At 39.7% G+C, this 14,577-nt stretch overlaps 2 protein-coding genes and 1 long non-coding RNA gene across 4 annotated transcripts; 2 read left to right on the top strand and 1 right to left on the bottom strand.

The window, feature by feature from the left end:
• The first annotated feature begins 146 nt into the window (after window positions 1–146).
• Window positions 147–3,326, top strand: wars1 (tryptophanyl-tRNA synthetase 1). The gene is made up of 11 exons (XM_077620492.1): window positions 147–253; window positions 477–591; window positions 779–998; window positions 1,087–1,195; window positions 1,273–1,392; window positions 1,608–1,790; window positions 1,871–1,971; window positions 2,102–2,214; window positions 2,453–2,626; window positions 2,699–2,839; window positions 2,924–3,326. The coding sequence occupies exons 2-11, from the start codon at window positions 484–486 to the stop codon at window positions 3,080–3,082; spliced, it is 1,428 nt and encodes a 475-aa protein (XP_077476618.1). The 5' UTR covers window positions 147–253; window positions 477–483; the 3' UTR covers window positions 3,083–3,326.
• On the bottom strand, window positions 2,000–11,241 carry LOC144089538 (uncharacterized). 2 transcript variants are annotated; one of them, XR_013305100.1, is made up of 5 exons: window positions 10,974–11,241; window positions 4,488–4,553; window positions 2,693–2,821; window positions 2,462–2,603; window positions 2,000–2,162 (listed from the first exon to the last, which is right to left on the bottom strand). It is a non-coding gene; the product is annotated as an uncharacterized LOC144089538 (long non-coding RNA). The 2 variants fall into 2 exon arrangements; XR_013305099.1 differs by lacking the exon at window positions 10,974–11,241 and adding an exon at window positions 4,752–4,921.
• slc25a29l (solute carrier family 25 member 29-like) lies at window positions 7,938–13,967 on the top strand. Its single transcript, XM_077620491.1, has 4 exons — window positions 7,938–8,281; window positions 9,571–9,614; window positions 11,044–11,127; window positions 12,198–13,967. The coding sequence occupies exons 1-4, from the start codon at window positions 8,248–8,250 to the stop codon at window positions 12,957–12,959; spliced, it is 924 nt and encodes a 307-aa protein (XP_077476617.1). The 5' UTR covers window positions 7,938–8,247; the 3' UTR covers window positions 12,960–13,967.
• Window positions 13,968–14,577: the final 610 nt, after the last annotated feature.

The raw sequence follows: 14,577 nt of genomic DNA, 5'->3' as shown, positions 1-14,577 counted from the left end.
TTCTGCCATTCTAAATTGCAAGTTTACTTTTAATTTAAAAAGAATATACATAGATAAAAGAAAAACGAGTGTTTTAATTGTATGAAAAATAATATATTTACCCTGCAAAATTTCTAATGCAATCATCAGCGGAAATGCGGAACCATAAAGAATAATTTTGTTTCTCGGGAAAATTTTAATCGGAGCACCACGTCGCTGTTATGCTGATGCAAGTTCTATGAGTAACCGAGCAGCTGGGCTGGGTTCTTGAATGGTATGTACCCACAAAAATCGTTTATTCTTATAGATCGCCAATGTATTAATTTTACGTTTTATAATCATTTCACCGACAAGATCGGGACGATGATCAACACAATTCGCATATGGGAGTTTCCCTTTATCTAAATCTACACTAATCATATCCTTTTTAAGTGCACGGTTATTTTATAGACATTGTAGTTTTTGTTCAGGTCATTAACGCTTCATATTTTGATTAGTGTGAATATGACAGACTGTCAAGGAGATGCTGCGACAAGTCCAATGGAACTCTATGAGAAACTGACAGCACAGGGTGACCTGGTGAGGACTTTAAAATCAACAAAAGCTGATAAGGTAGGTCCAATAACCCAAATATTACACAGAAAGCCGTAGTCAATGAGTCTGTTGCATCATCATTTTTAATGATGCTGATAATATGGACAACAGCTATGGTTTGCTTTCCCGTCAAAATATGATGGGTACCATCCAGGAAAGAACATCCATTTCATTACTGATGTAAATATTTTTTGTCTTTCTGCAGGCTGAAATTGATGCGGCGGTGCAGTTACTGCTCAAATTGAAAGTGGATTACAAACAGGCCGCGGGACAGGACTACAAAGCAGGATGTCCACCATCGGAAAATTCAGTAACCTCTGAAAACGGCTTACCGGCAGATAACGACGATAATGCTGGGGATGAAGTCAACCCCTGGAATGTCTCCACAAACAACGCAAAGGGAGTCGATTATGACAAACTCATTGGTGAGATCAAATTAACACCAGCTTTCGGGATTTTATGAGGCCAAGAAGCCATGACATGATCACAAAATGTTATTTCTGTTCTTTTCAGTGCGCTTTGGTAGCAGTAAAATTGACCAAGGTTTGGTTGACCGAATAGAGAAAGTGACCGGGCAGACACCACACCACTTTCTTCGTCGGGGAATATTCTTCTCACACAGGTCCGATCGTTTGAATATATGAATGATGAAAAATGGGTTTGACTAAATCTGTTGTGACTCTTGTGCTGTTATTATAGAGACATGCATCAAGTACTGGACACATACGAGAAGAACAAGCCATTCTTTTTGTACACTGGCAGAGGTCCGTCATCGCAAGCCATGCACGTTGGCCACCTCATCCCCTTTATTTTCACCAAGTGAGTTGAACATCACATGCATTTTCAGCCCTACTGTAAAGCGTGCCTATATTGGCAAAGCTCTATTGATAATTAAATGCAATTCCATAACAAGATGGGACCAAGTGGCATAAAAGAAAATTAGAGGTGACTTTTCAAAATAAAAATGAAAAGGGGAAAAAATGAAAGATTACCTCAATGGACAATAAAATCTCATAACCACGTCAATATTGCAGATGGCTGCAAAGCGTGTTCGACATTCCGTTGGTGGTTCAACTGACGGATGATGAGAAGTACCTGTGGAAGGACCTGACACTGGAGCAGTGCCACCAGTTTGCCAGGGAGAACGCCAAAGATATCATCGCGTGTGGTTTCGACATTAACAAGACATTCATCTTCTCCGACCTGGACTACATGGGGTCAGTAAGGAGCGGCCGACCTCTATCTTGTCTCGGCACGTTCCGAACCATACAATTTCCATTCATTTTTTTCCCTGTAGTGCATCACCACAGTTTTACAGGAATGTGGTGAAGATCCAAAAGCATGTGACCTTCAACCAAGTTAAAGGAATCTTTGGTTTTACAGACAGTGACTGTATCGGTATGGCAATTAGAACAAAATTTAGTAATCCAATTAACAGTCAATGATTTATTTTTTATATGTCAGTCCTTAGTTTTGTTGTAAACTCTCTAAAAGCTTGCTTTGCCTGTCTGCTATGTTCTCGATGCAGGAAAAATCAGCTTCCCAGCCATCCAGGCTGCTCCTTCCTTTAGTAACTCCTTCCCGCACATCTTTGGAGACAAAAAAGATATTCAGTGTCTTATTCCCTGTGCCATAGACCAGGTCAGTACTTAAAAGGAGATACAACACCTAGTATAAATGACTGTGTGAAAGACGGTTGCTTAAAATATTTAAGTATGCGTATGAAAATCTTTTCCGCTGGGCTAATCATGTAAAAAAAAAAAAAAAAGGGGTCCGTCCCTTTAAGTAATGGGTTCCGAAACTGGTCCTCAAGGCCCGCAAAGGGTGGAGATTTCAAGGCAACATTGTATTTAATGACAATTAAATTTCTCCTTTGCAGGACCCTTACTTCCGAATGACCCGTGACGTTGCCCCGAGAATCGGCTATCCCAAGCCGGCCTTGTTGCACTCCACTTTCTTCCCCGCACTGCAGGGGGCGCAGACCAAAATGAGTGCCAGTGACGCCAATTCGTCCATCTTTCTCACCGACACTGCCAAACAGATCAAGAACAAGGTAAGGCTTTCCTTCACACGCTATTAAAAGAAATGTTACACCCATATAACTTTGGATTGTCATTACTTCCAGATCAACAAGTATGCATTTTCGGGAGGGAAAGATACGATTGAGGAACACCGGAAGTTCGGTGGCAACGTAGACGTGGACGTCTCCTTCATGTACTTGACCTTTTTCTTGGAAGATGACCAAAAACTGGAAAAGATCAGAGAGGTGAATTAGAACGACACGGATTGAAAACCAAAAACGTTCAATGTTCATTTTTAGACTTTGTTGTTGTTGATGTGTTGTGTTTAGGACTACACAAGCGGCGCACTTCCGACTGGAGAACTGAAGAAGATCTTGATCGAAACCCTGCAGCCAATCATAGCGGAGCATCAGGCGCGACGCAAGGAAATTACGGATGAGACCGTCGAGAAGTTCATGACACCCCGGCCTTTGAATTTTAACCAATAACTCGCTTGATGAAACAACTACTAGAAATTATCATTAATTTGGTGGGAAAAAACTGAAGGGTTTCTATTGGAACTATGGAGGATGTATTAATTACTACGGGGAAAGCGTGTCTGCACTGCATCTTCATATTTAATCATTGACTGCTCCTGACAGAAATAGATGTCCAATACACTTGAACTAGGAGGGGTGGCAAAACTTGTTTATTTTAATACAGGGATGAGTCATAAAGTTTACCTAAAGCTGACTTCTCACTCTGTTATGTACAAATTTATGGAGCATTATACTCATGAAATATGGTGGTAGTCATACACTACTCACAAAAAAAGCTATCGCGCTGTGGAGTGAAATTTCAGGATTAAACCAAAATGTTCACATTTAATGTTCCAGTGCCATTTAGGTTTATTTGGGGAATTTGACACCAAACTAAATAATGTTTAGCTTCCGAAGTGTAGTGCATATCAATATTATTGGCTTTCTTTTGGGCACTGAATCATGTAATTGAGAAGGGATGACATTCAATTCGGTGGTATGTGTATTTTGCAGTCTTGGTTTTTGTTGTTTTTTTTAACCTTAATTGTCGCATAACTGTCTGAAGTAAAAAACTAAAAATATATATATGTACACATACCACATGCACATAACGATTGACAAATAAGGACAAAAACCTGTGGTCAAATATGTTACAAAACAGGCGTATAAATGATTAGAATAAACAGTTGGCAAGATTTACTTTTACACAGGTTATGCTTTTCTAGGACACCTGGATTCTTGGAGAGTAGTTTGACCCTCAGGATTAAACTGAAGAAATGTCTGCCGTTATAGTGTACTGAAAACACATGCTGTACTACAAATTCATTGAAATAATAAAAATGTACAAGTGATACACGCAAGTGCATACTTTGCATGAGGATTTGAATGAATGAATTATTTTTATCATAAAGGTCACAAAGATCAATTTGCATTGTTCTTTTTTTAAAGATAAAACTTATTGCTGTACAAAAAATGAATTAATATTCTCTTGAAATGCTATAACAACAGTCTTGAAATTTTAGATTTTTGGCAGATGACTCACGATCTTGATTCTCTTGTATTTTTTTTATACTGAAAATGCTGACAGTTTTAAAATCATTCCTCCAATTGTATTTTTCCTAATAATTCACACTATTTTTTTTACAGTTTTTTTGCTTGACTTAAATACAATACAAGTTTTCTCTTACTCTAGCTAATTTTCTGTGTGACAGAGTTACTGCTAGAATGACTTGAGTCAAAGTACAGGCTGGGGAAATCAGTCAACTGTGCCAAAATCTGGTGTCCTTTAAATATTTAGCCTAACGCCGTCCCAGTGAACCATTTCCACATAAGAAAACATGAAAAACTGACACAAGAACACGGGTTGCTTACTCACCGGACTCTTCATTAGGTACACTAGTGGCTTGAAGTTCTGTGGTACTCTTCACTAGGATGAATAGGTCTGTCCAAAATAAAACATAAAAAAGATAACTGTTTCAGTCACATATCTGAAAAGCATTCTATTATGAGCTTAAAATCCAAGTTCATATGAGGATGTCAAAAACAATAAGTTGCAATTTTTGGACTGTGATGTCCCCGATGGAGACAACTGACGACCATGTTAGCTTCACATAAAAGCCACACACTAACCAATACTTACTTTTTGACTACAGATGGTGGTAATTAAGCCTTATGAAAACCCTACAAAACAGAGTTGCTAAAGTTCCCACAGGCCAGACAGAATGAGCAATAGCCACGTGTGGTGACCCCACCCAGCTCATCATTTGTGAAGAGTAAAAAAAAAAAAAAAAGGAAAACAAAAAGGCCGGCAAACGGAACTACTACAGTATTTTGTACATTCCATAATTCAGGTTCATCTGGAAAAGCTCAGAACGATTAAACCTGATAACACCCTTAGGCAAAACCCCAGATTCAAAGAAGATATCTGGTGTATGCAATCACTCTTTCAACACAGCGCACCTCCCTACTACAAAATTCTCATTAATTTTAGTAGCAAAAACAGAAGGGTTTCTATTAGAATTTTGAAGATTTATTAATTACTATAGGGAAAGTGTGTCTGCACTGCATCTTCATGTTTAATCAGTGACTGCTCCTGACAGAGATAGATGTCCAGTATACAGTCTGTGTGAAAAATCAGATACTGGGGTAGATCAAAGGTGATAGTCAATGTTAAAAGGAATTACCATTTTTAATTCCCATTATAAGTTGTACTATTCAGTATCCTTATTAGTATGATTGTTCATTTCTGTTACGTTCCTATACTTAACGCATCTTATGTGTATATTTACATCCATGTAATGTGTGTATTTATGTGCATTGGCACTGTTGGTCAGAAGGTTTTAATTTGTACTTTAATTTCTAAAAATGGTAATACAGTTTAACATTTTACAATGGTGTTTTGCATCATATGTTTTTAAGTTATCTTTGTATGTGTGTGTGACTTGGAGTGGGGTCCATCTGACCCTTCAGTTTAAGGCAGTGGCCCTGTCTACATGGAGGATCTATAGTTGTTGGCAGTTCTAGAAAATGACTTATTTTGTTGTTGTAATTTAAGGTGGTTCAACCATTTTTGTGATTCTAAGCAAAACCCGGAATGCAGGTCGACAGGCAAAACCCTGGGTTGAGTCGTAACATGTCCTGAAGCCTTCAACCTGCCACACCTCTTATCGTTATTACGGTCATGGGCAATGTTCCCTCTAAGCTGCGCACGTGCGCAATTGCGCATGACTCTCGTATTCTCCACGCACAGCAATCATATGGAGCGCACAAAATGAAATCATTTTTCCCCCATGATGGTTCACGCGGCAGCTAGTGGCAGTAGCTCTGTCCACTCTTATGTTTTTCGTGTTTCACAGCCCTTCTATCTTTTTTTTATTTACATTTTAATATTTCTTAATACATTCCTTTTTACTGTGCAAATAGAAGAACAAGCGGTGAAATTGGGTGAGAACTGTCTAAATCTGCTGTGTGTGTGGTTGTGTGTTTGTGTGTGTGCGTGTGTGTCTAGTATGTGTGATCGTTTGTCTTCAACCTACACAATGGACTATAAATGGAAATTAGCACTCGGCTACAATCTTTTATATATATGTTCATTAACATGAATATAAATATGTTCATTAATATGTGCTATCCCTTATTAAATAAATTAAAGCAAAATCATGGAAAATATTGCATATTAATGGAAACTTGACTATTTCAAGTGACACGTTCAGCAGAAAAGTCATTTGAACGAGAATGAGAAGTGAGGACAGATGTGTAAAATAAGGTAAAATTTAAGTCAGATTTGTGCATATTCTAATGGCATTTATGAAGATGTTTTATTCATAGATTTTTTTCATTCATTTTCTGAACTTGCGGGGGGTGCTGGAGCCTATCCCTGCTGACTTTGGGCCAGGGACGGGGGACACCCTGTATCGGTGGCCAGCCGATCGCAGGGCACAAGGAGACGGACAGACATGCACACTCAGACCCATACCTAAGGGCAATTTTAGAGTGTCCAATCAGCCTACAATGCATCTTTTTGGGATGTGGGAGGAAAACATAGTACTCAGAGAAAACCCACCCAGGCCCAGGGAGAATATGCAAATTCAACACAGGTGGACCGACCTGGATTTGAACCCAGGACCCCAGAGCTGTGAGGCCGACGCGCGAACCACTCATCCGCCGGGCTGCCCATTCATAGATATTAATCATTACATTTTATTATTACTAAATCATTTATGTGTAGTAGACATGCACCTGCTTATGGCAGGTGTGATACTGGTGTGTGCCCATAGCGAGCAATGATGACGTTGCTCACACTGGTACTCAGTGTGCTCAGGGAGGTTGTCTTTCTGCCCAGACAAACAAAAAATTAGAGGGAACATTGGTCGTGAGGTGCTGGGGCTGTAGTCATATCAATGTTTTAGGTTGAAGCCTTGTCATGGACTATTTTCTTCAACTTTGAACCCATATTTTCAATTGGGTTAAAATTCAGACTAATTGCAGACCCTGAATTGACCTTGTCTGTCTTCAATGCTATAACAGTTTACTTGTTTGCAAGAAAAATGATTTAATCCACCCTAAATATCATTTGAATCGATGGGATAACAATTACGTCAAAAATGTGCATTTTTGAGCATGTAACAATGGCATAAATAAATAATTTTGACTGACAGGCGAATCCAATTTTTATTTATTTATTTTGCCCTGGGTTGTATGTAGTAGTATATTTAGACGCGCGCATGTGTACGTGTGTTTGTGTGTGTGTATGTGTGTGTATGTGTGTTTGTGTGTGTATGTGTGTGTTTGTGTGTATGTGTGTATGTGTGTATGTGTGTATGTGTGTGTATGAATATGTGTGTGCATGTGTATGTGTGTACGTGTGTATGTGTGTACGTGTGTGTATGTGTGTACGTGTGTGCATGTGTGTGTATGTGTGTGTGTATGTGTGTATGTGTGTATGTGTGGAAATGTGTGTATGTGTGTATGTGTGGAAATGTGTGTATGTGTGTATACGTGTACGTGTGTATGTGTGTGTATGTGTGTGTATGTGTGCATAAGTGTGTATGTGTGTGTATGTGTTTCATCTAAATGTCACCATTGGAAGCAACGTGTATGTCAAGTGTGAACCCGAATTTGAACCCGTGAATACCATTTTCGCCTCTCTTCGTGTTCTGATGACGTCCGCCACGATAACAATGTTGATTCTGGGCCGGCGCTTGCGATTCGAAGCCCGGCGGACGCCGCTCGCTGCCGGTAGCCAATGCGAGCGAGGGGCGGCCGGTGCGGCTCAGGGGAGTTGTCTTGCTCCCGCACACACGATTGGACCGCCTTAAAAAGGGAAAACACGCGTCCGCGTTTCCACTCCCGGCATCAAGCTCCCCTCCCCTAAACTACAGAAATAGAAAAGGGTTCCGTGGACGACAAAATAAAGCGCTTAGTCCAAATTATTAACCCCGAGAGACTTTTTTTTGCCCCCGAAACTTAGCTCCAGCATCCCGGCGACGGAGACCGAGAGAAGGGGGGGCACTAGTTTGTCAATCGCGCACATTCTGCCGGAAACGCGGTTTGTAGCAAAAGTAAAAGCCGTGTAGTACTAGCAGCTTGGACGTCGACTTAGCGTAAGAATTTGAACAAGTTAGATCTTCGAGGGAATGGCATTGGACTTTGCCGCGGGCTGCATTGGAGGTAAGGCGGCGAGGGGTGAGGGTTTACGGGGGGATAAAAGTGGCGATGGCGGGTGGCTAGCCGAACCGTGCCACTGTCGCTAGCTGCCACGCGAGCCAGTTTAAACAGCGTTATGCTAACCTGGTTAGATTTGCCTTACACTGGCAATCAATTGTTCCCATCACAAGTAAAGATTAAACATTACAGCCCTGTAATAATATTGAATCAGAGTTAATTAGTGTCAAAGGCATTTGTAGAAATATTTTGTTATTAATGAGTCGTTTGGCTGCATTCCAAGACTGTCATTCATCGGGAGTGGTTTCTGATTTATATACTAGTATGTTGTGGTGTATCATTATTACTGTTAGAATAGACGGACATGTGAAAGTACAGATAACTTGATTATTCAAGTCAATCTGTATTTGTTCTTGAGAACTTAAAATTCCTAATAACTTTTCTTTAACATGTAATAACATTTTTGTGGCCAATACCAATGAATCATATCTATAGGGAAAATAACTTCAGTAATTAAAAAAAACTCCATATTGACTTGGCATATGAGGATCTCACATTGTTGGTCATGTAGGCCATAATATTAACATTTTGGTACACAACTGTGTCCCACATCACCAAAAATATGACATCTTAATGTGTGGATGCCTAATCTCAATTATAAATATTATTACTATTTTTAATGAATATTGGTGTAATATTTCCATAAATGAAAAAAACAATAAAATGTTTAAAAATAATGAATTAAAATATTATGTACTCTGGTTATGTCCCTCAATAGTTTTTTATCCTTTTTACACAAAAAGCCTCTTGCCCTAAATCAGATGAGCTAGAATCCTACCACAGGAGGACAAGTTATCACGAGATCTTCCCAGGCCATCTAAAAGAAGTCAAGTTGACTTTACGCCAAGCAATGACTGCATTTCCCTTTCAGGAAACCACATTTCCTTACTCAGAAATTCAGTTCCATGTTAGTTCGCGTACCAGCAAAACTAACACAAAACGAATCAAATCTAGCAGGGTTGGTGGATTTGTTGGGTTTTTGGTACTGATGAATTTGATTTACTTTTTGCTAATCTGTTATCTGGGGTTGAGCAAAAGCTCGTATGCATGGGGTTGGTAATAACGGTTAAACAGTAGTGCCTATATATGAGTGAATGACTCCTTTCTTGCATTAAATTATTTTTAAATTGCTCCTAAATAATTGTATTAGCAGAAAAACTAAAATTGCTTGCTTTTATAGGACGTTATTTAAATTGTGTTTCCCCCACGAAAAATAGATTAATTGTGTTTTACAGGTGCTGCTGGTGTTTTGGTTGGACATCCATTCGACACTGTTAAGGTGGGTTTGTAGCACGGGGGCATGTTTGACTTTAGGGGCCCTTTGAATTTATACACACCAATATGAATATAAATATCAGCAAACTCATTACTATGCACCTACAGCCTAAACCGACAGAAACCATTACTTCATAATTTCTAGATAGATCAGACCTAGATCGAGTTTGTTGCCTAAAACATCAGCAATACAATATAAAAACCAAAGTACAATAGAAAAAAAAATGGACTAAGATTGCTTTTCTTTTCATCGGCTAGCATTCCCACGCTGTTCTAATTTTGGCTGCACACAATTGAAATGGTCAGATTAATTTATGTACACTGAATTGCTTGTCGTTTGCTATTTAATAAAGCTGTATTAATGTTATTAGGCCTTTACATATGGCAAAATGGCATCGAAGTATTATATTTCAAATTAGAAATGCATTGACTGAGCAGAGAAATGGCAAACTAATAGGTTTGGTGTCAAAAAGCTAATGATAGGATTCGCCTAAAATCCAAAATATGGAAAAAGTCTGACTTAGTGCAAGTTTACTTGTATGTATTTACAGGTTGCATTTTCATGATCTTATTTTCAGTGGACTAACAGTGGAATAATGTGTCCCCACGAGGGCAGCCTCAGGCCAAAGAAACACTTATTTGCATTCATATTTGATGTGGATGAAAGAGCCGCATATACATGTTTGGCTCTTCTTGTGTTTACTTTCTCTGTAAATATGTATGCTTGGGAGATGCTGGAGGAGGAGGGCGGGGGCTGTCTTTAACAGCAACAGTGTCACTGTGTTGTAGATGAGAGAGAGAAATAAACAACCTCTCGACGGAATTGGGACCTAGTAAGTAAAGTCCAGGTCTTTCTTTCTCTCCCTTTATGTCAGGGGTGTCCAAATTCTTCCATTTTAATTCATCAAACACATTAAAACATAGAACTATGCAATGTTATGATTTTTTTTAACAGTACACTATGTAATAAATTTAGTTTTTTGTTTCAATCAGATAAAACGCATATTTTTGGGATGTCCCACACTCATCTTCATTCATTAAGGTTCTTATGACGAATCCTTTTTGTGATAAGTAAAGGTTTAAATCGTTTATTTGTAACCTATAAAATTTTATTATACAATGTTTTACTGTTAGCTGCTGCTCGAGAAATGTAATTTTCTTTTTTTAGTTTGTTTTTATTGTTTTTTTTTGCAGGACAAAAAAAAAAAAAGGGACGACAGGCCAGAAATACCTAGAATAATGTTGTTTGGACACCCCTGTTCTTTTTTTCTGCCTTAAACTTGTTTAATAAAATAAAATAAATAAATACACACCCAGAATAAACCCTCATTTTGCACGTATACATTTTTGTTTGTGTGTTTACCTGCTTGTTTTCCCCTGATTGTATTGTGACATCATAACGGTGACGCTAACACACGTCTGTTGGTCCCCAGGTGCGGCTTCAGGTTCAAAATGCGGACAAGCCTCTTTACCGTGGCACATTCCACTGTTTCCAGTCCATCGTGCGCCAGGAATCGGTAAGATTGACTGAAAATATTCCAGCCTTCGACTTTGCCTCGCAGTCCTCCCGCCGCCTTAATTGAAGAGTCGGGTTACAATGTCACGAGACACGTCAGCCAGAAGGCCGGAGACTGCCTGCGTGAGAGGGCGTCAAAGTTAAAACGGGCAGAAGTGTCTCTTCTCCCCACACTACTGGATCCTCATTTCTCAGAAGGCTAAATTAAGCTTTGGATATGACGTTGCTTTCAAGGCGACACATGCAGCACTTCCACTGTACGATTGTCTACGGCTCTACGTTAACATTAAAATTCTCTCATGTTACGATTGAGGAGCGCTATTAAGTTAGATAAACATTATCCTCTATGGGGATTTCAAGCAAATTCATTAAACTGACACTTAACGAAGGGCGGTAAGAGCTGTAATTTGCGGTTCACATTTTTTGTAGATGCAAGAAATGCTCAGTTTCTCAATTATTACACTATGCTTTTTTTCCTTTTTTACAATCATAAGTATTGAAAAAATGTAGTCCCACCTGGCGGACATGTTAACACGCAATTAGCAAAAAAAATAAACAGTCAAAGAGCCTTACGTCAGAAGCAGCATAAAAAAATCTAATCTACCAAATATATTTTTAAATATAATTTACTATTTGTTTCTAATGGGCTCTAATGAATTTGAGTGTGTTTTAAGGGAGAATTAAAATAAGAAACAAGGCAAAGAGCCACAGTATATACAATACATATTATTATAGCAGGAAGGCATCCTGGTGGTTTGATTTAAAGCGACTGAAAAACACAATAGTGCTAAAAACGAATACTAAAGAATACTAGATTGGCCCAGATCTTCTGACTAAATCCAATACTACAAAACTAGCCACATCGGGCACACGTGTACCGATACGTACTATCAGATCTAACCAGCATGTTTGCAAGACGTGCTAAAAATAATCAGAAAGGTGACTTTGACACTACTATTTGAGTCACTCAAATTGCCAGCATTGCTAAGTAGGGTAAAGACGATAGTTCTTATCAGCTTGCGAGTTTTGACCGCTGTGAATATCAACCCGCTGCCATGTTTCCGTCCGCAGACACTGGGTTTGTATAAAGGTCTGGGCTCCCCGATGATGGGACTCACCTTCATCAACGCCATAGTGTTCGGCGTGCAGGGCAACGCCATGCGAAAGCTCGGCCGTGACACGCCGCTCAACCAGTTTCTGGCGGGCGCCTCGGCCGGCGCCATCCAGTGCGTCATCTGCTGCCCCATGGAGTTGGCCAAGACCCGCATGCAGATGCAAGGCACCGGGGAGAAGAAGTCCAGGAGGAAGATGTACAAGAACTCTTTGGACTGCCTGGTGAGGATCTACAACAAAGAAGGCATCCGAGGCATCAACCGCGGCATGGTGACCACGCTCATCCGCGAAACGCCGGGATTCGGCGTCTACTTCCTGGCGTATGACGTGCTGACGCGGCGGCTGAGCTGCGAGCCGGAGGACCCCTACCTCATCCCCAAGCTGCTGTTCGCCGGCGGCATGTCCGGCATCGCCTCTTGGATCTCCACCTACCCCGTGGACGTCATCAAGTCCCGACTGCAGGCGGACGGCGTGGGCGGCGTGCGGCGCTACGACGGCATCGTCGACTGCGTGCGGCAGAGCGTGCGCAAGGAGGGCTGGCGGGTATTCTCCAGGGGCCTCACCTCCACGCTGCTTCGCGCCTTTCCGGTCAACGCCACCACTTTCGCTACCGTGACTCTCTTCCTGTTGTACATGCGCAAAGACGAAGAGTGCGCCCCGGAATTGCAGGCGGCGCCCATGCAGCCGCTCCAGCCGCAGGCTCAAGCCACCAGCATCTGAAAGCAGCTGTCCCGGGTAGAAAAGCGATCGGAGGTACAAATCGGGCAGGCGTCGTATTTAATAATAATATAGGGAGACGAAACTGCACTTGTACATATTTAGTCTGTTTTGTACACTTCATTTTTATGCTCATTAAAAAAAGCCAGTGCGGTCGCGGCAGTTACTGAAATGCACAGTAACGTGTTTAAAGGGCTACTGCGTCCTTGATGTTGAAATGTTAGTCAGACTTACGGTACTTTGTAGCATCAGCTTTTTTGTTTTCTTCTGCCTTCGCACTAGAATTTTACAAAAATCATCCTAATGATTACCAGAAGTTATGACTCAAAGCAAAACAACAGTGACCATTTTCAGTCTAGGGCTTGACTCGAAATGATCGTGAAATACACAAACGCAATTCACCTTCTAAAAAAGCTTGACAAGTGAACAGAACTTGAGCTTTTCCAAGACCGCTACGTGTTTGAGTACTTTTCTTACAACTGGCCTATCTTCATAATAAAAAAGGGCAAGAGTAATGTTTTAAATATATATTCGTTTCTACTCTCTATTGAAACATGAAGCAAATACCACCAAAGATTGCGATACAAGGATTTGATCAAAGCTGCTAGGTAAACATATGGCAGGCAACGTGTAATGTTTCCCATTCAAAGATAAAAAACTATGACATTCATCTGTCACTGAAACGCAATCTAACCCTATAATGTTTATTTTTAGGCATTTAAATCAAAACAACCAGACGCAAAAGTGATGTCTCCATAGGTGGATGCCAATTCTCAATTATAATTATAAGCCTATTTTTAATACGAATAAAATATTCTAAAAACAGAAATGCATTCTGGTGATGGTCTCATAGCCAACAAGCTAAATAGGTTAAGCGACATGAACATACTCGTTCAAAAGTCAAACATTAACTAAATGTCACGTCCGCCACGCTTTTAATTGAAACAAAAATGAACTGTTTTTGTAAACATTAAAAACAGTTTATCAATAACTAGTAATAAAATTTTTTTTTTTTTAAACTGACTAATGTGGAAATGTCTTCTGATTGGCTGAAGTTACATGATATAAATTGGAAACTATAACATGAAAATCTACCACACTTACTGTACATACATGTAAATATTGCATTTATTTTCTGATTTTACAGTCATCACACTTGACTGTAATTCTGATAATCCCTCCATTTGCAGTTATTACATTTTTCCTATTATTGCACCCCAAATAGTCCATGTCTAGTGTTTGTATGACCTACTGGGCTCCCACTGACCATGAGCCAGACTATTACCCCCCACGACACTGTGAATTAGAAACAAAATGGCCGATGAAGAGAATGTAATTGCAGTCTTGAATATCTCCAAAAGAATTGTATTATTTTATGGTCAGATCCAAATGATTGAAAAAAATCTATATAAGGTTTGCTTGTTTAAAATCAAAATCATCTCTATCAAATTGTGATTTATTTTTCTATTCTTCTCCCATGAGATTATTTATGAGCCCTTTGAATCCAAATTCGGTTACTATTTAATTAATTGCCAAAAGAAAGGCATACGTGTTCTAGTCTAAAGGCATTTTGTGTCTTTATCATGAGTTTATGTACTGTATGCTGTGTGTATAAATATAT

Source organism: Stigmatopora argus, chromosome 15 (assembly GCF_051989625.1).
Source record: "Stigmatopora argus isolate UIUO_Sarg chromosome 15, RoL_Sarg_1.0, whole genome shotgun sequence".
NCBI classification, from domain to species: Eukaryota; Metazoa; Chordata; class Actinopteri; order Syngnathiformes; family Syngnathidae; genus Stigmatopora; species Stigmatopora argus.
This window is presented reverse-complemented; position numbering and strand designations above follow the sequence as displayed.

Coding starts and splice junctions, on each gene's coding strand:
- slc25a29l (XM_077620491.1), top strand. CDS start 8,248: ATGGCATTGGACTTTGCCGCGGGCTGCATTGGAG. Junction 8,282..9,570: donor TGCCGCGGGCTGCATTGGAG/GTAAGGCGGCGA, acceptor TGTGTTTTACAG/GTGCTGCTGGTGTTTTGGTT. Junction 11,128..12,197: donor CCATCGTGCGCCAGGAATCG/GTAAGATTGACT, acceptor TTCCGTCCGCAG/ACACTGGGTTTGTATAAAGG.
- wars1 (XM_077620492.1), top strand. CDS start 484: ATGACAGACTGTCAAGGAGATGCTGCGACAAGTCCAATGGAACTCTAT. Junction 1,196..1,272: donor GGAATATTCTTCTCACACAG/GTCCGATCGTTT, acceptor CTGTTATTATAG/AGACATGCATCAAGTACTGG. Junction 2,627..2,698: donor CCAAACAGATCAAGAACAAG/GTAAGGCTTTCC, acceptor CATTACTTCCAG/ATCAACAAGTATGCATTTTC.